Below are 26,502 nucleotides of genomic sequence, written 5' to 3' on the forward strand. Positions count from 1 at the left end.
GCACTTTGTCCATTGATACTCAACGTTGTCATTGCTGGAGATGAAATTTTCGAACTGAGCGCTCAGGTAATCTGAAACTTCTTTGCTTGGTTGGTTGATTTGGGATGTAAAGGGACCAAACTACAGGGCCATCAGTCCCTCTGAAACCCCTTTCTTGTCGCTCCTGCTACGGAGAAAGATCTACCTGCCTTTCTTTGTATTCCTACTTACAACCATATTCAGTGATGCTGTAACCGGCTTATGATCACATACTCCCTGTAACTACTTGAGTCGAAAAGTTGGTGTCTGTTTGTCACCAACAGGTCTAAGATGTTATCTTCATAAGAGGTTATGTTCACGAATCGGACAAAGCACTTGGAAAATATTCACTCTATGTTCTATTCCTGCTCTCCGTCCTAATTACGTGTGTCTCCCAGTCTATAGCTGGTAAGTTAAAAACTCCACCTAAAACTGTAACATAAGTGGTAGTTGTGAGAAGTCCTTTTCTTCGTCGTAGATGTTGAAATACGTGTTGGTGGAGAACTTGTTCTGTTCGTTCAGTAGTTTATCAGGTTCCTTCGTTCTGAAACATAAATCTCCATTTATTATAGAATGTTTAAATGTCTAGATATACTCATACGTTTCAGGTACAGTTTCAGTCTTTTTTTTAAAATCATTGCCTAGATAGTTAGCTGGTAGATTTTATAGCGTCTTTAACGACTCTTTGTTACCTCTTTTTTTCTTATTCACAATCTGAAGATGAGAGCTGACAGTTTGAAATCGGTCATGACACTGTGAAATGCTCGTATTATCGTGTAGTGAAAAATAAAAGAGTTTAATCAATCAATCACGTAATCTGGACAGCACGTCAACTTTCCAAGGGCCTTTGTATGTATACAACTACTGTTTACTTTTTGCGGGCACAAGAAAATTTGCCTTATCTCTGGCAAAAGGATTAGCCGTCTACGCAATATTATCTACGTCTTGATAAAGAATTTGGCAGATTACTGATAAACAACACGACGTTTTCAATCCTGTAACATAATTACAGCCTTATGATTTACTTGCATTTTATACGCTCCCATAAATTCCACGAAGCGTAAAATGAATCAAAATTCACATACATTTCCTACAACGCAAAAATTGTGTCGACAACTTCTGCGTTAGTAGAAACTCCTTTACAAATTAAAATACACGTTCGTGAGTTACGAAATTTGAAAAACAGTTACACTGATATGTAATGTAATAATTATAAAAGTTTCGTGATGGAAGTAGGATAAGCTCGAGTACTCGCTGCTTACTCCAATAATTTTACATCTGTCAGAACAGAGAAAGAGTTGCTACACGCACGCTCACAGCTACGCTGATGAGCGGAAAGATTGTGACCAGCTGGTTAATATCGCTCTGGTTCATCTTTGAAATGCAACACAGTAGCGATTCTGCGTGGTATGTATTCGGTAAGTCCTTGTCAGGTCTACAGAAGAACTTTGCATCAGATGTTTATGCACAGGTCACGCAATTTCCGTAAATTATGTGCCGATATTAGCGAGCACGATAGCGTCCAGCTTGAGTGCCATTGGGTTCAGACCAGGCGAATTTGGTGGCCCAGACTTCAAAATGAGTTCTCTGTCATGCTCTTCATTTCATTTCACTATAGCACGATTTTAGCCTTGTGACACGTACAGTTATTCCGCTAGAAGATGCAGTCGCTATCGGCGAAGACATCTACATCCATACTCCCCAAGCCACCTGACGGTGTGTGGCGGAGGGTACTTTGACTACCTCTATCGGTTCTCCCTTCTATTCCAGTCTCGTTCGTGGAAAGAAATATTGTCGGTATGCCTCTGTTTGGGCTCTAATCTCTCTGATTTTATCCTCATGGTCTCGTACGTAGGAGGGAGCAATATACTGCTTGACTCCTCGGTGAAGGTACGTTCTCGAAACTTCAACAAAAGCCCGTACCGAGCTACTGAGCGTCTCTCTTGCAGAGTATTCCACTGGAGTTTATCTATCATCTCCGTAACGCTTTCGCGATTACTAAATAATCCTGTAACGAAGCGCGCTGCTCTCCTTTGGATCTTCTCTCTCTCTTCTATCAACCCTGTCTGGTACGGATCCCATACTAGTGAGCAATATTCAAGCAGTGCGCGAACAGGTGTACTGTAACCTACTTCCTTTGTTTTCGGATTGCATTTCCTTAGGATTCTTCCAATAAATCTCAGTCTGGCATCTGCTTTACCGACGATTAATTTTATATGGTCATTCCATTTTAAATCACTCCTAATGCCTACTCCCAGATAATTTATGGAATTAACTGCTTCCAGTTGCTGACCTGCTAAATTATAGCTAAATAATAAAGAATTTTTCTTTCTATGTATTCGCACCACATTACACTTGTCTACATTGAAATTCAATTGCCATTCCTTGCACCATGCGTCAATTCGTTGCAGATCCTCCTGCATTCCATGACAATTTTCCATTGTTACAACCTCTCGATATACTACAGCATCATCCGCAAAAAGCCTCAGTGAACTTCCGATGTTATCCACAAGGCCATTTATATATATTGTGAACAGCAACGGTCCTACGACACTCCCCTGCGGCACACCTGAAATCACTCTTACTTCGGAAGACTTCTCTCCATTGAGAGGGTACTTCACTGAGTGAAGCAAGTCGTCCGCAATAATGTTCAGGAAGTCCACAGCTATCATGGTGCCTTCCATTACTACCATTCGTTCCATGGAAGCCCAGATGAATGTTTCTCATAGCATAATAGTGTCTCCACCGGCCTGCGTATGTGATGCGGTACATGTTTCGAGCAAACGTTCGCCTGGATGACTGCGCATCGTGTAACAAGTCAGGCGACACGTTTCCACAATCAAATCTCGATGATTCCATGCGCACTGCAGTCGTATATGGCGATGTCGTCAGGTCAACATGGGAAGATGTATGGAACGTCTGCTACGGAGCCCCATGTTTAACCGCGTTCACTGGACACCCACTCTGTAACACTTATGGTGGTACCAGCACTATACTCTGCCGTCAGATCTGCCACAGATCACCGCCTATACACCTTTACAGAGTGGGAAAGCCTCCGACCTCTGTTCGGAGACGATGCGTGGGCGTTAAAAACCTTGTCGCCTACTCTTGGTTTCAATGTGGTGGTGGTAAGTTCCTATGGGACCAAACTGCTGAGGTCATCGTTCCCTAGGCTTACGCACTATTTAATCTAACTTAAAGTACCTTATGCAAACGACAACACACACACACACACACACACACACACACACACACACACACACACACGACCAAGCCCGAGGGAAGACTAGAACCTCCGACGGGGGAACCCGCGCGAACCTTGGCATGGTCCCTAGACAGCGCGGCTACCCCGCGCGGCGGTTTCACCGTCCTTCAACCACTTTGCATAGATGCCCACGACAGTAGCACGCGAGCAATCGACGAGCTTCGACGTGTCCGAGTTTCAAGGTGGCGGGAATAACAATTTACTCTTTGTGAAAGTCGCTTATGTCATTATATTTCCCATTTGAAGTTTATATCGTTGCTAGGTAACAGAACAAATACCTCAGTTTGTCGACGAAAGAAGGAAACACAAAAATGTTCAGGGATATTCAGGAATACAGAAACACAAGTCACTTAGGAATGAAATAACGGGAAGTGCAAGGAAGCTAAGGCTAAACGGCTGCATGAGAAATGTGAGAAAATCGAAAAAGAAATGTTAGTCAGAAAGACAAACTCAGCATATAGAAAAGACAAAACAACCTTCAGTGAAAATAAAAGCGAAGGCGGTAACATTGAAAGTTCAATGGGAATTTCACTCTTAAATGAAGAGGAGAGAGCAGACAGATGGAAAGAGTACATTCAAGGTCTCTGTGAGTGGAACGACTTGTCTGATGACGGGACAGTTGAAGCAGCACGACTCTACAGGCAAAATATAGGTGATCCGGTATCAAAATTTAAAAAGAGCTGTTGACGTCCTAAGATAAAATAAGGCAGAAGGGATAGATAACCTTCCATCGGGATTTCTAAAATCATTGGTGGAAGTGCCAACAAAACTACCAGTCCCATTGGTGTGTAAAACATATGAGACTGGCGATATACCATCATACTTTCGGAACAACAACAATATCCACACAATTCCGAAGATTGCAATAGCAGACAAGTGCGAGAATTATTATCAATGAGCTTAACAGGTCATGAATCCAAACTGCTGACAAGAATAATGTACAGGTCATGACTTCAAACTGCTGACAAGAATGGTATACAGAAGAAGGAACAGAAAATTGCGATGTGTTAGATGAGGAACAGTTTGGCTGTAGAAAAGGTAAAAACACGAGAGAGGCAACTATGGCGTTGCGATTGATAATGGAAGCAAGACTGAGGAAAAATCAAGACATGTTCATAGGACATGTCGACCTGGAAAAGACGTTCGAAATTGTGAGAAACATAAGAGTAAGCTACAGGCAAAGACAGTTAAAATACATTATGTACAACAACCAAGGGGGAAAAATAAGAGTGGAAGACAAAGAACGAAGTACTCGGTTTAAAAAGGGTGTAAGACAAGGATGTAGTCTTTCGTCCTACTGTTCACTCTATAGATCACAGAAAAAACGACGGAAATAAAAGAAAGATTCAGGAGCGGCATTAGAATTCAAGCTGAAAGAATATCAATGATATGATTCGCAGATAACATTGTTATGCTTAGTGAAAGTGAAGAAGAACTGCAGGATTTACTGAATGGAATCTACAGTCTAACAAGTACAGGATATGGATTGAGAATAAACCAAAGAAAGGCGAAAGTAACGAGACGTAGTAGAAATTAGAACAACGAGAAACTTAACTTCTGATTGCTGCTCACGAAGCAGATAAAGTTAAGGAATTCTGCTACCTAGGTAGCAAAATATCACATGACGGACTGAGCAAGGAGGACATAAAAAGCAGACTAGCACTGCAAAAAGAGCATTCCTGACCAAGAGAAGCACTTAATTTGAGGAAGAAATTTCTGAGACGATGTAACTGGAGCGCAGCGTAGTACGGTAGTGAAACAGGGACTGTGGAAAAACAGGAACAGAAGACAATCGAAGTATTTGGGATGTGATGCTACTGCAGAATGTTGTAAATTATGTAGATTAATAAGTTAAGGAATGAGGAGGTTCTCCGCACAATCGGCGAGATAAGGAATATATGGGAAAACTGACAAGAAGGGGGGACAAGATGATAGGACATATGTTAAGACATTAGGGAATAGCTTCCATGATACTAGAGGGAGCTGTAAAGGGTAAAAACTGTAGAGAAGACAGAGATGGGAATATATGCAACAAATAATTGACGACGTAGGTTGCAAGTGCTAATCTGAGATGAAAAGATTGGCACAGGAGAGCAATTGGTAGCGGGCCGCATCAAACCAGTCAGAAGACTCCTGACTAAAAAAACATGTGATTGGTGCTGTGAACTCTACAGCTATGTCTCATTGTGCATGTTGTTCTTTTGGTCTTCAGTCCGAAGACTGGTTTAATGGACCTGTGTGCGCTGGTCTATTCTGTGGAAACTTCTTCATCTCTGAAAGACTATTGCAAGCTTCAACTATTTGAATCTGCTTGCTGTATTCGTACCAAGGTCTCCCTTCAGTTAAAATTTGCGTGTAATAATGGGGAGAAGGAAATTTATCGTTACTAGCGTTGCTAGTATCATGTGGATGAGTGCTTCCGCAGTGATGTGCTGCATTTGCTGTGTTATGAATGAGTGTAGAGTGAGACCTGTAGCCGGCACGTAGCCTTCTCCGCTCAAGTAGCAGTACAAGGTCTGGTGATCAATAAATTTTATCGTCCAAATACTGATGACCAAATTTTATTCCACCACCAGGATTTGAACTGAGTACCATGGGACCGCTCGTAGACTCTCTACTAAGCATTAGTGACTTCTTTTTTGGAGGCAGTAAATGTAGCTTGTACGAGGGTTGGCTGAAAAGTAATGTCCCCACCTTCGTAAGTCTTCAACAGTTGACAGCAATGGTATGCGGCAAGTACTGGCGTGTTCCGTAGCCTCTTTTCTACAGCTCCAGTTGGCGGGAAGCCTTAACATTGAACGGTCGTGCTGTTACAGTGTAAAGTATGGAACCCTGAGCATACGGTCGGTCAATGCGATCTAAGCAACGTGCAGTCATTGAATTCTTGACAGCAGGTGTCAAAAAGGAGATTCATCAGATAATGAAAGCAGTTTATGGTGATTGTGTTGATGTGAGTACTGTGTGTCGTTGGGCGAGAAAGTTACAGATTTTGATGCGGGAACACTGACCTTCGTGACAAACAAAGAATTGGACGGCCTGTGACAGCAACCACCGAGTTCCACAAGCAAAATGTGGACAGATTGCTTCAGGTCGATCGTCGTATCATTCAAAGGGAAACTGCAAGCTCAATCGGCATTTCACAAGAACGCGTGGATCACGTTATTGCTTTGTTTGGCTATCGGAAGATCTGTGCACGATGGATAACCCAGATGCTGACCCCTGAAATGATAGGGCACAGACTTGAAATTTTCCAGGAGCTCCTCTCGCGTTACGAGAACGAAAGTGACGCCTTTCTCCATTCAATTGTGACAGGAGACGAAACGTGGGTACAACAGTACGACCCGGAGACGAAACGTCAGTCTATGGAATAACGGCACAAAGACTCGCCCCAGAAAAAGAAATTCAAGACGCAGCCCTCTGCTGGAAAAATCATGGCCACAGTGTTCTGGGACGCAGATGGTGTTATCCATGTTGATTTCCTTGATCGTGGGAAAACAATAAATTCAGAGCGTTACACCACAACGCTGCGAAGTCTGAAACGACGGCTAACAAGGGTCAGAAAGGAAAAGAGAAGTGTTTTCCTGCAGCATAACAATGCCAAACCACACGCTTGACGTGCCACTATAGCAGAACTTCAGAGACACGGCACCATCCATACAGTCCAGATTTAGCACCGTCTGACTTCCATCTGTTCCCGATAACGAAAGACGATCTGCGGGGACATCGTTATGCTTCTGATGAAGACGTTGAGAGAACTGTGAGGCTGTGTTTGCGGAAACAGAGTGTCGACTTCTTCTGTGACGGCTTCAGAAAACTTGTTCATCGTTGGCAGAAAGGTATCCAATTGGCTACCGATTATGTGGAAAAGTGAATGTTGGTAACTAAAGGTTACATTCTAAGGATAATTTCTGAGTTTGATTTATTAAAATATTCCCTTCGAAACCCAATTAACAAAGGTGGTGGCATTACTTTTCATTCAACCCTCGTACTTCTAACACTAGCCAGTGAATGTTTTGCAACTCACCTGTATCGTTAACAGGTACTTCAGGCCAGCACTGGTGACCCTGAAAAAAATAGATAAAATTAGTGACAATAGCAGGGATGAGACTAATTCAGTGCAATGGATTGTAAACGTTTTAAGTAATGGGCATTTTAGATAAACCACACAATATCTTTATCAACAACGGTAAGACACTACATCACATTGGGGAGGACAGCAGTTTCAATGCCCATCCAGCCATCCAGATTTAGGTTTTAATGTGGTTTAGTTAAAGTGGTTAAGGCAAGTGGGAAGGTGGCGCCTTTGAAAAATACACGGCCGATTTCTTTCTCCTTCCGTCCCCAGAATGACCCTGGGCTTCGCAAACCCTAGTCATCCTTTTTTATTAACACCCTCATCAAGTAATAACACCGAATTCGTAACGCACTTGCTGAATGTTACTAATACGTCGCTACAAATACAGAAAATATTACTCAACAGCTGAGTATTTTATGTTTTATTGCACTATGTTGATAGTAATACATTTTTTCTGAAACTGTAACCTTGTCTGCCTACTGAAAATTTTTCCAGATGTGTATCGCCATATAATATTAGCTGCAGGGTTCTCCAATCTGTAGGAAGCTACAATTTCAACGTCTCTATAAAAAGAGAACACCCACCTGGGGTGGCTAGCATAGCTTCAGGTACGCCCAAGAACGCCCTGGCTCGCGTTCACCTGGTTTGGTGAAAATTGCGACGATTTCAACGACACAGCAACCTGCAGATCTCACGTCCCCACCTTTTACTGCGTGAGTTCACCCGACGCTGCGGTCTTTTTGACGGTCCATATCTTTACTTTAAAATAAAAGATAGGCTGGAGAAGAGGGTGATTACCCCTCAAATAAGTATCCATCTAGTCTGTTAAAAACTACGAGGGTGATTGCAAACGTCATGGCAACTATTTTTTTGTCTAGAAAATGGTAACGAATAAAAAAATTCTGAAATATACAGTTGGGAGATTGTATTGTATTGTATGTTAACCGGGGCCTAGAAGCGACGGGAGAGGCTCCGTCCCCGCCGCATCCACAGTGGTCCACACCCCCACGACGACTACCGCAGTCCACTTCACCCCTCCGCCACCCCACACCGAACCCAGGGTTATTGTGCGGTTTGGCCCCCGGTGGACCCCCCAGGGAATGCCTCACACCAGACGAGTGTAGCCCTATGTTTGGGTGGTAGAGTAATGGTGGTGTACGTGTACGTGGAGAACTTGTTTGCATAGCAATCGCCTACATAGTGTAACTGAGGCGGAATAAAGGGAACCAGCCCGCATTCGCCAAGGCAGATGGAAAACCGCCTGAAAACCATCCTCAGACTGGCCGGTTCACCGGACCTCGACACAGATCCGCCGGGCGGATTCGTGCCGGGGACCAGGCCTCCTTCCCGCCCGGAAAGCCGTGCGTTAGACCGCACGGCCAACCGGCCGGGCCAGTTCGGAGGTTAGTTCATATGTAAACATTAGCGGTAAGGAGATGGATGAACACACACATCGCCATAAAAATATAGCAGGAGAAAGAAGATGAAAAAAATTTGTCATTGCAAACGTGTTTTACCGTCAGTTGTAAAAGTACACAATAGTACATTACAAATTAAGCGCATTCACACAGTAACGTGACGTGACTTGACGCTAAATGGCGGTGCTTTCTAGGAGATAAAAGCGGAAAGGGAGACCACAGCTTGATTGGGGCAGCCATTCATGATGGATGTTACCCGACTTAATCAGTGCTCTTACGTAATTATTACTGTTCACCATGGAAGGGAATGCGCAATAATACCATGAGGAGCACTGACAAAACTGTTAATGCACTTTATTACTGACGCACATTCCTGCAACGACACCTACGACGGGTTATTCGGGAGAAAAGCAGAAAAGCCCTGAACGTCTACACAGGGCCGGCCGCGGTGGCCGTGCGGTTCTAGGCGCTGCAGTCCGGAACCGCGGGACTGCTACGGTCGCGGGTTCGAATCTGCCTTGGGCGTGGATGCGTGTGATGTCCTTAGGTTAGTTAGGTTTAAGTAGTTCTAAGTTCTAGGGGACTGATGACCTAAGATTTTGAGCCCCATTGTTTTTCGTCTACACAGGGCATTAATACTCTAGTACAACGCGAGAGCCCATACGGCAGCGTATGTGCGGTATCTCCTTGCGCAATGGGGATGGGAAGTACTGGAGTATCCACCACATTCGCCGGACTTATCACATTGCGTCTATGACCTCATTCGAAAACTGAAAGAGCCTTTGCGAGGAACACGCTTTCGAACACCCGAAGACACAGCCAGAGCAGTGACCGTGACGTCCGACGATTTGCTGATGGTGAGGCTATGAGTATTCGGCGTCTTCCGCAGCGTTGGCAGTGTGTGACTGATTCATTGGGAGACTATTTCGAGAGACTCTAAGATATCACAGGTCCGTGTTCCTGCCCTGTGCTATTGTGTGCTGTTGCAACTGACAGTGAAGCACGTTTGAAACGACAAAATTTGTTTAGTCTTTTTTTCGTGTTATACAAGGTGCGTTCCATAAGTAATGCGACCAAATTCATAGAAAATAATTTATTGAATATATTCGTCTTGCGTTGATACACTTCTGGAGGCGGTGTTTCCATGCCTGCAAGGCATCCTGGAATGCCTTTTCCCGAATGTCCTTTAGAGCTGACGTAACATGCGTCTAGATGATTTTAATTGTGTCCCAATGTTTTCCTTTCAAGACTCCTTTTTAACCGTGGAAACAAAAAAGTCAGGAGCCAGGTCTGTACTGTAGGGAGGCTGGGGAACCAATGGGGTCTTGGTCCCAGCCAGGAAATCGTTGACAATGAAGCCGCTGTGACTCAGCACGTTGTCGTGGTGAACTTTCCATGTGTCCTTGATGTCGCTTCGGCAGCGCGAGACCATCCTTTTCAGTCCCTTGAGCACTTCCAAGTAGAAAGCTGAGTTCACTGTAGTCCCGGTAGATAAGAATTCGTGGTGGACAACGCCTCTGACGTCAAAGAAGAGAATGAGCATTGTTTTGATCCTGGACTCGCTCATGCGTGCCTTCTTGGAACGGGGCGACGATGGGGTGTGCCACTCTGAACTCTGCCTTTTTGTCTCAGGGTCGTACTCAAAAATCCACGACTCATCACCAGTGATAACTGAGTTTAAAAAATGAGGATCATTTTCACACATTTCCAACATTTCTCAGCACCGAAGCACTCCAATGTGCTTGTGTTCGTTGGTCAACACTTTTGGGACGAGTTTGGCACACACCTTTCTCATGTTCAAATCTTCGGTCACAATGCGGAAAACGGTTGTTTTTGACATGTTTGGAGTTTGTGCTATCAATTGAAGGCTCAGCCGTCTGTCAAGAGTTGAAACAATCGCGCACATGCGTCACATTTTCGTCGACTCGTGCGGTTAATGGTCGTCCACTGCGAGGTTCGTCGGTGATCTTCTCTCGGCCCTCCATGAACGACTTGTGCCATCGGAAAACTTGCGATTTGGACAAGCAATCAATCCCAAAGGCATGCCGAAGTAATGGAAACGTTTCAGTGGCGGACTTCCCAAGTTTAAAGCAAAATTTGATAGCGTACCGTTGCTCTACAGAATGATCCATTGTCCCGTGTTACATAAACTCAAAACGGGGCTGACGGAAACGCACGTCCTCACTCTCCGGCAGCTCGCAGCCGAATGAGACAAAGAGCGTTTTGAAGCTAACACCCTCTTCCACTTAGCCCAGTCGGTTACAACACGCTGTGGTGTACCGTTGCGTCAGAAAAAAAATTGGTCGCATTACTTATAAAACGCATTCTGTATCTTCATGGTTGTGTGTGTGTGTGTGTGTGTGTGTGTGTGTGGTTCAAATGGCTCTGAGCACTATGGAACTCAACTGCTGTGGTCATAAGTCCCCTAGAACTTAGAACTACTTAAACCTAACTAACCTAAGGACATCACACACATCCATGCCCGAGGCAGGATTCGAACCTGCGACCGTAGCGGTCGTGCGGTTCCAGACTGTAGCGCCTTTAACCGCTCGGCCACTCCAGCCGGCATGTGTGTGTGTGTGTGTGTGTGTGTGTGTGTGTGTGTGTGTGTGTGTGTGTGTGTGTTCATCTATCACCCTACGCGTAGTGTTTACGTATAACTAATCTTCCATTAGCATGTTTAAGAATTTTTTAATTCGTTAACATTTACGAGACAGGGACAGGGACCCTAGTAATTTGTTGAGGTCTTGCGTCCTCCAATTAAATTAGTACAAAGTTTCATATCTAAGAAACTTGTGCTCTTCATCCGAATCAAACGAACATTCGCGGGAGCCACTACAGAGTAATCGTCTTCCCATTACACCCTCTTACGAACTCGCGAAACCCATGGGAAATTAAGCACATAGCCCAAAGCTCAGTAATCGCTTCTACAAATGCCTGTTAAAATACTCGTGTCACGCAGGACTTGACTCATGAAAAGTCAGGCTACTGAAACGCATATCAACGCACAATTCTCCACTTTTGAAAAGTTTTATACACGCATTCGCCGTCAGACGGCTGTTTGCGAATTTCTATACAGCATTAAGAAAATCATGCAGCAAGCTAGCGAGCATAACCCAACTCACCGTTGCAGATGCCGGAAAAGACTCGTAGGCGTGGTGTACACTGCGTTCACGGTTGTCTAATCATGTCTAAGCCCCAAAGTAATGTCACCATAAAAGTCAAACATTGTTCGCAGTATCAAAAGTAGAATAATACACGATGTTTAGATTCTACGGATCGCGCTCCCCTCCAAAAGCGCTAGTTGTTTAAGCAGCTCTGACTATAGACATGCGACTTTCCGCAGCTCGGACAATAGATATACGATGTTTATACTGTTGTTTATTAGTTGCACGGATAGATGGCGTGAAACTGCTTCTTGTTTTCGCGGTATTTCGTTCGGTATGAGTCACTGTTTTCGCCTGCGGATATAACACATTATTGGTACTCTATGTGGGAGAAACGGCGCGCTGTGACTTATCTAATGAAGAAATTGCTGATTTGCTGAATTTTGGAGACATTCAAGATATTCTACACAGTGAAGTTGCTTTGAACGACACAGTTGTCTTTAAAGGCGACTGCAGTGCAATGTCTTCTGACACAGAACTGTAAAATGGCGGCGGAAACTGTTTTCTTTCATTTGCTATTATTAGGAGTATCGAATGCGTTTTGGTTACACTGTTCATTTCAGACCAAAAAACTGACAATTACGGATTTCTTACCAATCTTGCTAACAGCTCCAAATAACCAAAACGAATCTGTAGGCATTTCCTGCAACATTTGCCACCCATAAGGAAAAAATATGCCTCTCGTGTATGTTATATAGCCGGCCGGTGTGGCCGTGCGGTTCCAGGCGCTTCAGTCTGGAACCGCGTGACCGCTACGGTCGCAGGTTCGAATCCTGCCTCGGGCATGGATGTGTGTGATGTCCTTAGGTTAGTTAGGTTTAAGTAGTTCTAAGTTCTAGGGGACTGATGACCACAGATGTTAAGTCCCATAGTGCTCAGAGCCATTTGAACCATTTGTGTATGTTATACATTTGTTCTTAAAAATCAAAGAAAGTGAAAAAGCATCTCGCAAGGAGACACGTTATCAGTGCGAACAGTGCTGTATGCCGTTGTTTTTGGGACACTGTTTTAAAATATTTCTTACGAAAATGCAGTGTAAATCCAAGTAAAAAGTGTTATTGTAATTAAATATGATATTCAGCACCGATCATTATATATTTATGAATTCATAACCTCTAACTATATGAATGTATAACTTCTTAGATTTTACGGAAACAATGTCATGTATAATAATATAATGCGTCTACGTTACATCAGACAGGATTTTGTTCATAGTTGCATATTAAAGCAGACGAAATGGTCTTAAAATAGTGTTAATTTTATATTTATATGTTCGATATTTTCAAAGATATAAATTTTTGAACACAGCTAAAATTGCCTAGATTCTGTGGACACGGGCAAGTACTGGGCCGGTACTGAGAAAGTGTTAATGGTCGAATCCTGCTACGATCTGCTCTGAACAAGGTACTGCCACCCTTCTAAGTAAATTTTCTACCTTCTGTGTAGTTGAATGCTTCATTTTCCTTAGTTACCACCATCTAAACAGTTTTACTAGTATTAAATGTGGCAAACGCTTAGTCCCACTCGAATCAGTCGTTACAAAATGTTATTACATCTGCTTATGTTCCAAATATTACGATCCTTCATGCACTATGTTGTATCTACCCCATTACATGTAAATGGATGCGACCACCAGTCATCACTCAAGGTTTTATCTTCACTTCAGCTGCGTATTATTTCTCTCTAAAGCGGAAGTGTATACACAGCGCCTAACAAAAAAAAGTGAAACACCCAGAAGACATGGTCAGATGTCACCGTAACCTCGTACACGAACACATCATCGACGGGAACATTGATAATTAGAGCTGCAATTCTCTGTGGTAGTCCGCAGCTCGTGGTCGTGCGGTAGCGTTCTCGCTTCCCGCGCCCGGGTTCCCGGGTTCGATTCCCGGCGGGGTCAGGGATTTTCTCTGCCTCGTGATGACTGGGTGTTGTGTGATGTTCTTAGGTTAGTTAGGTTTAAGTAGTTCTAAGTTCTAAGGGACTGATGACCATAGCTGTTAAGTCCCATAGTGCTCAGAGCCATTTGAACCATTTGAATCTCTGTGATACACACAACTGGCATCAGAGTGCATTAGTGTTGCCCGTGTTTCGTATTGTCACCAGGCTCGCTAGGGTATACAACGAGCGTTAATAACGCCAGAAGCTGGGTGGCCACTGAGAAGGTCAAAGAAATGGCGTGTATTCGTGTAAGACAGCGTTATCAGCACCTTGTAGAGTTTGAAAGCGGTCTCACTGTATATCTCCTTTTGACCGACTGTTGGAATCGTGCAACATCCAGATTTATGGGGCTGAAAAAGGTCAATTGGGAGTTTTTTATTTGAATTTCTGGAATTTGTTCACACTTTGGATATTTCAAATGCTGGGCGACAATTTTGGACCGCTTATTATTCGCGCGCAGTCTTTGATCAGAGTAACCGTGTCGCTGGAAGATGTGCTTGTTTTTGTCATCGCTCCTTGGCAGCGAGGAGCCCAGGAGTTTTAGAGTAGTAGTGAGACACGCCGAGAAAAGGACTCGGGGGAATGTACACTCTTTAAATAACTCTGTAATTAAGTAAAATGATTTGTGTTTGAATATTGTGAAACAGAGGAGAAAGACTCGATTAGTGATTTAGAATGAAGTGAGATGTAATGAGATTAGAAAAGTGAATGAAGAGGAATGAAGGTAATATTTTTTATTTAGTGGAACTGCGCTGCTGCTACAGTCGCAGGTTCGAATCCTGCCTCGGGCAGGTTAGTTAGTTTTAAGTAGTTCTAACTCTAGGTGACTGATGACCTCAGATGTTAAGTCCCATACTGCTTAGAGCCATTTGAACCATTTTTTATTTAGTGTCACTGCAGTCGCGAGCAGTTCAAAACCATTGTTGAATGAGAGATCCATATCAGGGAACTTAAGATTTTTCATTAAAGATTGTGAAATTTTCACTGCAATGTTTTAGAGTTTGATATTAATGTTGCCCTTTGTCAATGTTAATAAGTGTTGTAAGAAGAATAATATATAATATATCAGACAGTTTCAAAAGTTTGTTAAAGGAAGATTTCACCTAAGAGCATTGTCCACATCGTCGATCCAAGTCATTTTTATTTAAAGAGTGTCTGGCTCAATGACGTGTACAAAATAGTTTACTTGTTGTCTTGAACAATGCACTACGCTCTCAGTAACTGTTGTTACAAATTTTCAGCTGGCGCACTGAGAGCAGCAAGCATCGCTTTTCCAAGCAATTACATACATTACGAGGTAAGACATTTTCATTTCAGAATCAGTTTGCTACGAGATTTATCAACACACAGAGACCATTTAATGAACAGAATTATTAGGCAGCTCATCAACGCTCAGGGACCATTTTGTTTAATTAATGGTAGAGTTCACTAATCAGCTTGTACAATTTTTTAGAAAGATTATAAAATAGCGCCAAATTCATGTTGTATTCTCGCAGGCAGGTATGTTTGGTCTCTCTCGCAGTTGGAAATGCACAGTCACCCAGAGCTACGCAATAGCAAAGTTACAACCAACCAACGGAGCCAGTACGAGTTCAGAATCAAACCAAACGATAATAGTTTTTAAAGAACACTTCAGTCCACTCGGATGTGACAGTTGCTCCATGTAGGACTCCATGGGAACCGCTTCCCACGCCCGGGTTCCCGGGTTCGATTCCCGGCGGGGTCAGGGATTTTCTCTGCCTCGTGATGGCTGGGTGTTGTGTGCTGTCCTTAGGTTAGTTAGGTTTAAGTAGTTCTAAGTTCTAGGGGACTGATGACCATAGATGTTAAGTCCCATAGTGCTCAGAGCCCTCCATGGGAACGTGAGGCATACTCGTCGTCTAGGTTTCAGTAGATCACGTCTGATGACCAAATGAGACAATCCCAGTATTGTGTACCAAGCATCACATCAGCGTCTGCCAACTAAGAACAAGTAATGGACTGTCTGCAACATTCTGCGTCATCCCACACCATTGGCCACACTAGCAGCAACCGGACTAGAGAATTACCGCCCCATGCGTAGGCTGTAGTTAACACGACAACACAAACGATTGCGTTTGGAAAGGTGCCATGACCGTATAACATGGAATGCTGATGAATGGTGTCGAATTGTATTCACCGATAAATTGCGCTTCTGCTCTAACCGTGATGACTATCTCGGTGGGCGCAGCCCCGATTCCTCCCCAAACCAGGTAGGTAAGCAGGTAACAGGACCGAATCCTCCCGAACTGACACAATGCGCTAATGACCACAGCTGCCTGCGGCCAGTCCGCGGTTCGCGAAGTGCTGAAACAAATTCAGCTCGATTCTAAAATTGCAATAAATTCGTCGAAAAACGAAGAAAAATTAAAGAAATTGCCCACGCTTGAAATTTATGCAACAGCAAGTGGCAAATTTCGAAGATGGTAAAAATTCACAACACATAATTGTGATTTTTAGATGTACATAAACATATTAGGATAAAATGATTTTATTTGTAAATATACTTAAAATGCAAAAAAAATTAAAAAATTAAAAATGTAAATATTTTTGGGGTGTGAATCAGTTCGCCTCCTCGTGGTGCACCCTGGGTAACACTAAAGGAACTGATATTTTCCACATGCATTTTCTGTAAAGCTTATTTCTAAGAACTAGGAGCTTCCATCAACGTAGGCCTACAGTGTTCGGGATTTTCTGAGTCTAATTTATCAATTACAAGGTAAACATTTATGCTTTTTGCAATATCATGTTCAATCCACAATAATTTTGTGGCTGTGCCCCAGCGGTGTGCTGGCTGCGGGTGGCAAGTGCGACCCTCCGACCAGCCCCCAGCTACGACACTGGTCGCACGGTCTTGTGGTAAAGCTGTTATAACTCTGCCCCTAGGCTGCTTGTAAAGAAGAAATATGTACCAGATTTTACATTAGACCCGCAACAATATAAGTGTCAAAACAGCAACCAACTTCGTGCATTGCTTTTTGCATAATGCGTGTGCAAACAGGCACGCAGAAGAAATTATAAAAATATTTTTTGCCGTCTATTGCGCTTCTACAGACCATTCAGATTAATTTTTCTTAACCATCTCTTACATTGAGACATCGGACACTTATCAATTTGTTGCATGTATAGATTTGCTGGAAATGTAACCATAATTTATAAAATGAACACTGAGATAGAATATGTGTTGCGAAATCATGATTTGCTATTTTACTAATTTAATAGTGAAGAAATCAAGGCTATAAATGATTCCAGTTTATAAAAATAAATATCTAAATAAGATAAAAGATAAAACTTTTAAACATACAATACACGCGAAATTTTTTTTTTTTTTTACGTCTTCTACTGTAATGTCGTATGCTTTCCTTTGCCTCCTTGCAGTATTCATAACGTTTAGAATGGCTCTGAGCACTATGGGACTTAACATCTGAGGTTATCAGTCCCCTAGAACTTAGAACTACTTAAACCTAACTAACCTGAGGACATCACACACATCCACGCCCGAGGCAGGATTCGAACCTGCGACCGTAGCGGTCGCGCGGTTCCAGACTGAAGCGCCTAGAACCGCTCGGCCACTACGACCGGCCATAATGTTTAGAACTGCTACCTGCTTCAAACGGGAGGATTCGGTTCCATCGTTTTTCAGACCCTTGCGGACTTGGGAGGATTCGGTACCATTTTTCTGACCGCGGAAGATTCGGGGGCTGCGCCCATCACGGCGAGTGTGGTGGCGCTCTCGGGAGAGGTCCCATTTTCCAATGTTTTGAAGAGGCACAGCGGTGTTACTCATGGTGTGGGGAACCATTGGGTATGACTTCACGTCACGGCTAGTAGTGATTGAGGGAACTCCGACAGCACAACGGTATGCCACGGACGTCCTGCATCCTCATGTTTCATGCGACAGTATTGTGGTGTCATCTTTTCAACAGCACTTCCACACATGGAACGCATCTATGAACAGTCTGCGTGATGTTGAGGATCTGGCCAGCAAGATCCCCACATCTGTGCCACACAGAAAATGTGAGACCATCTCAGGTGTCAAGACTGTTCCTGTTCCAGTACCAAGGATATTGGGGATCAGTTGTAACAGTTGTGGGGCATTTGTCCCAGGAGAGGATACGACGACACTACATAAGGCCTTCACTATAAGCACCCAGACCAGAGGGGATGCAATGTTATACTGGAAAATGAGCTCATACTGCCAACATCTCTGTACATTTGACTCGTTTTTGCAATTAATGAAATAGCATAAACTCTGACAATCCGTATAGTATCATTTAGTTTCCTCCTCCCCTTCTGGATGCTGCACTATTATTTATTTATTTATTTTACTTTACGAGGGGCATTTGAAAAATCTGTGCAAAAATAAAAACTACTTATGTCTTAGGGGTAAACCTTTTCTACTTTTCGACTTGGTCTCCTTTTAGACTTATACACTTCTTCCAACGCTGTTCTAATTTGTTGATCCCTTCCGAATAATAGGAATTGTCGAAGTCTGCAAAACAGCTATTAGTTGTTGCAATCACCTCCTCATTTGAATAAAATCTTTGTCCCACCAGCCATTTCTTCAAATTGGGGAACAAACAGTAGTCTGAGGGAGCCAAGTCTGGAGAATAGGGGAGATATGAAACGAGTTGGAGTCCTATTTACATTAATTTTGCGACCACAACTGCTGATGTGTGTGCTGGTGCATCGTCGTGATGGAAAAGGACGTTTATGCGGTCCAATCGCCGGCGTTTTTCTTGCAGCTCGGTTTCAAACGGTCCAATAACGATGAATAATATGCACCTGTAATAGTTTTACCCTTTTCCAGATAGTCGATGAGGATTATCCCTTGCGAATCCCAAAAGTCAGTCGCCATAACCTTTCTGGCCGAAGGAATGGTCTTCGCCTTTTTTGGTGCAGGTTCTCCCTTGGTAATCCATTGTTTAGATTGTTGTTTGGTCTCAGGAGTATAGTAATGTATCAATGTTTCATCCACAGTGACAAAACGATGCTTAAAGTCCTGCGGATTCTTCTTGAACATCTCCAAACCATCCTTGCAACACTTCACACGATTCCGTCTTTGGTCAAGCGTGAGCAATCGCGGAAACCATCTTGCAGATAGCTTTCTCATGTCCAAATATTTATGCAAAATATTAGGCACCCGTTCATTCGAGATGCCCACAGCATTAGCAATCTCACGCACCTTCACTCATGCATCACCATATCATGGATTTTATCAACGATTTCTGGAGTCGTAACTTCCACAGGGCGTCCATAACGTTCAGCATCACTTGGGCCCATATGGCCACTCTGAAAATTTTGAAACCACTTATAAACTGCTCTAATCGAAGGTGCACAGTCACTGTAATGTTTATCAAGCTCTTTAGTCTCCTGAGGCGTGTTGCCTTTCATAAAGTAATGTTTAATCACCGCACGAAATTATTCTTCGTCTATTTTTTGACAGTCACTCGACTTCCTTGATTCACACGAATGTCAAACACAAAGAAATAGATCAATATGGCTGAAACTTGGTGTGCATTCCTTCCAAAGATACTACTAACTAAACATGACTTCGATACGCGCCGGTGGTGCCATCTCTCGGACTTTGCACGGACTTTTCAAACGCCCATCATACACGTTTAGTTCCGTAGGACCAAACTGAGGAGAAAATCTCAGAGGTCATGGAACATGTCAGTACATGAAATACATCATAAAAATAATAACAGACAAAATAAATTGCTTATGAACCCAAAAAAGGATGAGGTAAGTTAAAATAAACGAAATCAACAATATAACATAGGAATCAGCTTAATTTTCCAAGGAACTCCTAGCGAGAATAGAAAGAGTAACCCATGAGGAAATCCTACAGTTACGATTTGAACGCGCGTGGATTACTGCTAAGATTTTTTTGAATTCTTGTAGTAGCTTATTGAAAATGGATGCAGCAGTATACTGCACACCTTTTTGTCAGGCAGAACATATTCTAGCCTTCTAGAAGACTCGAGGATCCACGCTGGAACGTCCACACGGAACGTTTCCCACTCAAAGCTTCTGCCAACCTGCAGGCATTGCAACTGGTAACTAGCCTGTCCTTATTCGCGACCCTTCGGAATAAAGGAAATCATGGCTCCGATCTTCGTCTCTCATTCTGGTGCTTCGCTACCTCGAACGGGGAATGGGACCCTGTGATTTTTATGTGTAATGCAGTAATTTTCAGCTGCATATTACCAAAAACAAACAACAATAACAATCCCTTTTAAATAATTTTAAGTTATTACGACAATTCTCGTTATGGACTGAGAGTGGCCAGGGCAACGAAGTAACACTGCCACATTTCAAAACTTTCTGGCGGATTAAAACAGTGTGCCGGATCGACACTCGAACCCAGAACCTTGCTTCTCACGAACTGTGTTATCCTGGCACACGTGGCTTAGCACTGACTACAGAAATGTGTGCCTAATGAGGAGCTGCTCTTTCACTGGACTATTGGACCCCATTCTTTGAGACTGCCTACGCACAGTCAATGCGCCAGCTGGTCTGCTGGTAGAATTTTGAAACAAGCGACTGATTTCTTCTACGATTTTTTACAACCACCCTCCGCAATATTCGACGGTGCATGTCTGCCAGTACACCAGATCTGCCTGGTCTTGCTTTAGCTGTGGTGGTTCTTTCGCGTTTCCACTAGAGTTGGGTCGTTCGCGAACTAACGGGTCCAAAGGAACAATTCATCAAAATGAACGGAACGAGTGATGAACGAATTCTAAGGAATGGTCTTTCATAGTTCACTTCGGTCGCGGCTTTATACTTATAGTTCCCAGGAACGGGAAACGGTCGGTCTCGCTCCCGCAACGGCACGTCGGCCGGTCTCGTTCCAGCCTCGGTCCCGTTCCCGTCTGTCTCGGTCTCGCTCGGCCGGACTCGTCCTTCGCGTTGCCACTCGTCGCAGTTCCACTGCAGACTTCTCATAGTTCAGTATAGAGTTGTTCGTTTCGTTCGCAGCGCATGCCCATTCTAGATCTGTTTCAAACCTTTTTTTGAACTCTGAAAGTCTCGTTCTTTTCGTATTCTATTCAGCGTCAATTACCGGTAATTAAATTGTACTTTATAATTAAATTACATAAAATTATGTGGTATGTAATATAAACATCTTTTCAGGTAACAAAACGGCTTATCAGCTTACTTCACTATTTCGATAAGCAACAGAAGAAATACCTGTAAAAAGGCAAGAATTTTTTGTTATTACATATGCAAAGGAAGTCGGCACGGCACACACGAGTGGCCACTTTCCGTCTTTTTTTGATCCAAGGAAGAAAATGGATCTGGGCACTATGGGACTTAACATATGAGGTCATCAGTCCCCTAGAACTTAGAACTACTTAAACCTAACTAACGTTAGGATATCACACACATCCATGCCCGAGGCAGGATTCGAACCTGCGACCGTAGCGGTCGCTCGGTTCCAGATTGAAGCACCTAGAACCGCTCGGCCACACCGGCCAGTATTGTTATGGAAGGCAGACCGACTTACAACCATATGAAGCCCGCGTTCCATACTCGAGTGTCTGGTGTCACATTTTGTAAAGAGAATATGATAACTTCTACAATATTTTTTCAGTGGTACTGGGTGGCGCACGAAAAATCGGCCCTGAGTACTAGACTACTCATTGTCGCCTACCAATAGTCATCTATTGTTTCGACGTTCTTTGCATTAGCTTATTTGTTATTTCTTCACTGCCTAGTTATTACGTGTTTATCTATTCTGCTCGTAGCAGTCAACAAATCGTGCGTAATTGGCGAGCAGTCTGTACTCGGGGCCGGTTTTTCGTGCGCCACCTTATAGTATTTCACTGCGATCAGCCACATAACGCTACAGTTGGCTAAACGAGAGGTTTTGCAGAATCACGAAAATTAAAATTGTGTGAGAATTCTATTACGAATAAAAACTGTATTTCAGGGCGGAGGCAAGGGCCCCCTCTCTGCGCCTTCCATCTTCAGTCACCTATGCTACTAATTTTCAGTTTTTCACAAGAACCGTATACCAAGCACAAACGAACGGTGAACGAGTATAAATGAACGGTTCCCAAAAAAGAGCGATCACCAGTGAACTAGTTCCCAAGGATGAACGAGTTTGCCCACCTCCAGTTTCCACTCCAGAATCACATCACTAATAGTCGATTTGGTCACTTTTAAAAGGTTTGAAATCTCCTCGATCCACGAGATACACCCAACTAACATCAAATGACTAGTCCATTTAGAAGTCACGCAGCTCTCCTGGGCGACTCATTCTGCTGTTTCTGCTTGTGTCCTGAGAACACAGATACTCCTCGCACCTTTTTATGCTGCCGGGTCCGCTTCGCCTGACATCTAGCAGCCATTCCGCACTACATAGGAATGTCCGGATACTTTTGATCGGCTAGTGTTCTTGGCAAACCATTCTACAGTGCATGTTGGAAAGCACTTTATACCAATTTTATTGATTTTCCACACTTTTCCAATTGCGTATCGTAAGAGGGAATACTGCTATCTATGTGCCCCTCCATACCTCTTAATCCTCTTATCTTAATCTCATAATCTCTCCGCGAGATATACGATGATGACAGTATGATGGACGTACAGTGCTCCTTGACTGCGGGTTCTCTAAATTTACCCAGCAATTCATCGGGACACCTGTGAGGTGTTTCTCACAAAGATTACCACTAATGTTCTCCGGACATTTCTGTTACACTTTCGTGCGGGCTGCACCGGCCATCTGCGATCCCAGCAGCATGTCTGTAAATATGTTCGCTGTTGGTCTGTGTATCTGAAAAGAATTCAAAACACTGGAACAACACTCTGTAACACTATCACAGAAGACAGGGGAACGAATGTTCGAAATGTCGGGTGGCACAATATGCATACTGGGATGCTACGTGTGATTTACATACAGTGAATCCAAAAAGTATTCGTCTGGCTGAACATATATTAGAAAACAAAGTCTATGCCACATCAAAAGATATGTGTGCAAAATCTATAGAGCCACTCATGTAAGAAGTACCTCGGTAAGTCATTTTTGCTGAAGAGCAAGGAAAGACATACATTCAGATCGACAGCAAGGTTAACAAAATAGAAAATGTAATACAAGAGCTAGTTCATAAAGTATTCGTCCACCATCTCAACATGCTGAAGTTCTGCGCGCAGTGATGAAACTATAACGCTGACCCACGGCACACTAGTCTAGAGTCAACCGTGCGCGGCCCCACTCTGTCGCCTGCTGTGGTTCTGAACGGCTTCGATACAGTGCAATTAGTGCCATGGGCCGTAAGGGTAGTGAGACGACGCTGATCGAAAGCAAACTTATTCTGCGCTTACATAATGAGTGCAAATCATCTTACAAGATTGCTAAAGTAGTCGGTAGACCTTGATCGACGGTTCAGTCGAATATAGATCGATTTTTCACAAAAAAATCATTAAGAAACCAACCACGTACCGGACGCCCTCACACTTTGACTGATGCAAACGTGAGATTTATCATGAGGGAAATGAAGAAACCTAAAATCAGCGCGTCTAAGTTGGCTGGGGAGTTAGAGTCTAGGCGAAAGAAGGTATGTGCCACCACAATCAGAAATACCTTCAAAACTTATGGGTATCACGGCCGGGTAGCGCGCAAAATATTTTGGGTCAGTGAACTGAATCTAAAGAAACGTCTTCATTTCGCGATAGAACATAGATTCAAAAACGAAGACTTCTGGAATAGAGTAATTTTTTATGATGAGAGTAAATATAGCGTATTCGAGTCGGATGGCATGCGAATGGTGTGGCGTTAGAAGAATGCAGAGATGTTGCCACACAATCTTGCGTCAACGGTTAAACACAGTGGTGGCTCCCTGATGGTGTGGGGCTGTATGAGTGCTGCAGAGGTTGGAAAATTACGTTTCATAGAAGGTAAAATGGATCACCATATGTGTATGAACATTATAAAGGACAATCTGAAGCCTAGCGCCGAAAAATTAGACCTGCAACAAAATTGCATTTTTCAACAAGATAACGACCCAAAGCATACGGCTCTAAATGCAAGGCTGTGGCTCCTGTACAATACCCCAAAACAACTTAACACCCCTCCTCAGAGCCCAGACATTAATCCTATTGAACATCTTTGGAAAGTACCGGAGGATAGCATCAGGAGAAGACATTTCTAAAAAGAGAGACCTAAAAGACGAATTGGGCAAAATTACAGCCCCTCTGACGGCAAACTTGGTCAAGCCGATGCCCAGACGACTAAAAGCAGTTATAGCTGCAAAGGAAAACCACACTAAATATTAGTCTTTGTAATTGAAATCATAAAAATGGCTCTGAGCACTATGGGACTTAACTGCTGTGGTCATCAGTCCCCTAGAACTTAGAACTACTTAAACCTAACTAACCTAAGGACGTACACACATCCATGCCCGAGACAGGATTCGAACCTGCGACCGTAGCGGTCACGCGGTTCCAGACTAGCGCCTAGAACCGCTCGGCCACCACGGCCGGCTAATTGAAATCATATTTTCAGACTGTAAATTAAAAAAAAAAAAAATGAGTGGACGAATACTTTTCGAAGGAGCCCTTTAATAAATTCTCCATTTTGTCAAATTTCCTATCGCTATGGATGTATTTATTTCCTTGACCATCAATAAAAATGACTTACCAAGGCTCGTTGCATATGACTGGATGGTTCACATTTTATGTTCCATTACTTTTACGTGACATATACTTAGTTTTAAAAGAAATTAAAATTATATGAACACTTTTTGGACTCACTGTATGAAAGTCCAGGGCGTCCGCTCCCCACTTCTCGTAAATGAATTGGTTTCATCTCCGTCGGTCGCGAGCTCTAACGCTTGTGCAATAATCAACGCATAACAATGTGGCTAGCGGGTCGGTTTAAATGCTAAGCATAACAAAAATCTTACAATGTTAAGATGCCGACCGATTTTGTTTTATTTGTCCAATAGCAATATTAGCAAAACGATTTCTAGAACCAATCTATCGTTAATGTTCATAAGATGATTTCCGGTCATTAGCAATTAGTTCCCTAGCACCGGAAAGGTCACAAAATGCTTCAAACGATCTTAGAATCAACGTGAGATAGAACAAATATGTTTTCCGAGGTAACTTCAACAATTAATTCCGTCTTCACGAGGAGTTCCACTTCACACACTAGTTCGTGTGTTGCCACGTCGAAAATCGATCGTGGACTGCCTTGAATTTACACAACATCGCCCAAGTGCGTCATCTGTGGTAGTTTTTCAGTAAACTGGTCTGTTTTTCTATGAGATCAGATTTTATACACGGATTCTTGTATTACCTCCTCGGAAACTGTTCGTAGGCTGGTAGTGGGCTATCTGAAGAATTTGACGCCTGCTCTTTCAGGGCGCACTTGTGAGTGGTCTATCCTTTCCATCAATAAGCACTGATAGTAACTAAAATTAGCATTTCTTGATGAATTGAGCGATACTGCTATTATTATTAACAAGTTCTCAGTGCAAGTAATGTCATCAGCACGGTTAGTGCTGTATGATAATATTTAAACAGTAAATATAACTGAGCAAAGGTTCGCTTGTTGGCGCCCACTATCTCTCTCCGCTCCATTAAGATAATGCCCATGCTCGCCCGGCTATTCCCATGCTATGTGACGATCTGGCGCGTCGTTGATGAGTTTGCCTTGTGATCCTACTTGCTAGCCTCTCGTAACAATATCTTCCTGTACTGTGCATTGAAATATAGCAACAAAAATATAAGAGTGGGCAGGAACATGACGTAAACGCCCCAACTCCAATTCGCCACACTAGCATCTCGTGCGTTATTTTATTTACAAGCGTAGTGCTCTTTCGCAGAAAACTTCCAACAAACCTAAGTCTACTCTTCGTTTTCCCCAATGCTGATTCTAAGTGATCATCCCGTTTCAGGTTGCTTCTTAGTTTTTCTCCTAAATACTTCTATAGTGTGAGATACCCAAGCTTTTCGCTGCTAGTACTGTAATGGAGCACGACCGGCCTCATTCTCTTTTTTGTAGGCATTATCTTGCATTTATCCAATTTTAAAGAGTGCTGTCATTCATTGTGCCAAGTGGAAACCTTGTGCAAGTCTTCCTGGATTTCCTTAAGACCGCCGAACTATGAGACTCTCATTGCACTAAAAATACAGATGTTAGACAAGACTGCAGGTCGTGGTGCTGTATCTGACCACAAACGGCACCTCTGCGATGTCCTTAAGTGCAAGGGTCAGTCGAGGTCAGAACAGTGTTCTCTGACTTCATCATGTCGGAGATGCGTACGTGGGCAAATTACTGCTGGGCGTATGGTGGTTGCTTCCGTAATCAAGACAGACGAAGTGTTCGGTGTTCACCGCATACAGGGAAATGGGGAAAACATCATATGCGAAGTCACAACGCGGACGAAAGTTTGTGTTGAGTGATCGTGGCAGACCGTCCCTGAAGAGGATTGTGACATAAGAAAATGACAGCTGCAAAAGTCACTGCAGAACCGGATGTTGCACTCGCGAACCCTGTCAGCACAAAAACAATACGAAACAGGGAACTGTACGGCGAGCTGGATCTCTAAAACCGCATATGCGTGTTGCAAATGCATGTGAGAGGAAAAC

At 43.3% G+C, this 26,502-nt stretch overlaps 1 protein-coding gene across 1 annotated transcript in view; it reads right to left on the reverse strand.

Annotated features, from left to right (window-relative positions):
• LOC126091960 (uncharacterized) overlaps positions 1-26,502 on the reverse strand; it is a 387,115-nt gene that overhangs the window by 297,547 nt on the left and 63,066 nt on the right. The window contains exon 2 of the mRNA XM_049907303.1: positions 7,308-7,347. Within this exon, the coding sequence (XP_049763260.1) occupies positions 7,308-7,347 (40 nt within the window). The remainder of the gene's footprint in view (positions 1-7,307; positions 7,348-26,502) is intronic.

This window comes from Schistocerca cancellata, chromosome 7 (genome assembly GCF_023864275.1).
Source record: "Schistocerca cancellata isolate TAMUIC-IGC-003103 chromosome 7, iqSchCanc2.1, whole genome shotgun sequence".
Lineage (NCBI taxonomy): Eukaryota > Metazoa > Arthropoda > Insecta > Orthoptera > Acrididae > Schistocerca > Schistocerca cancellata.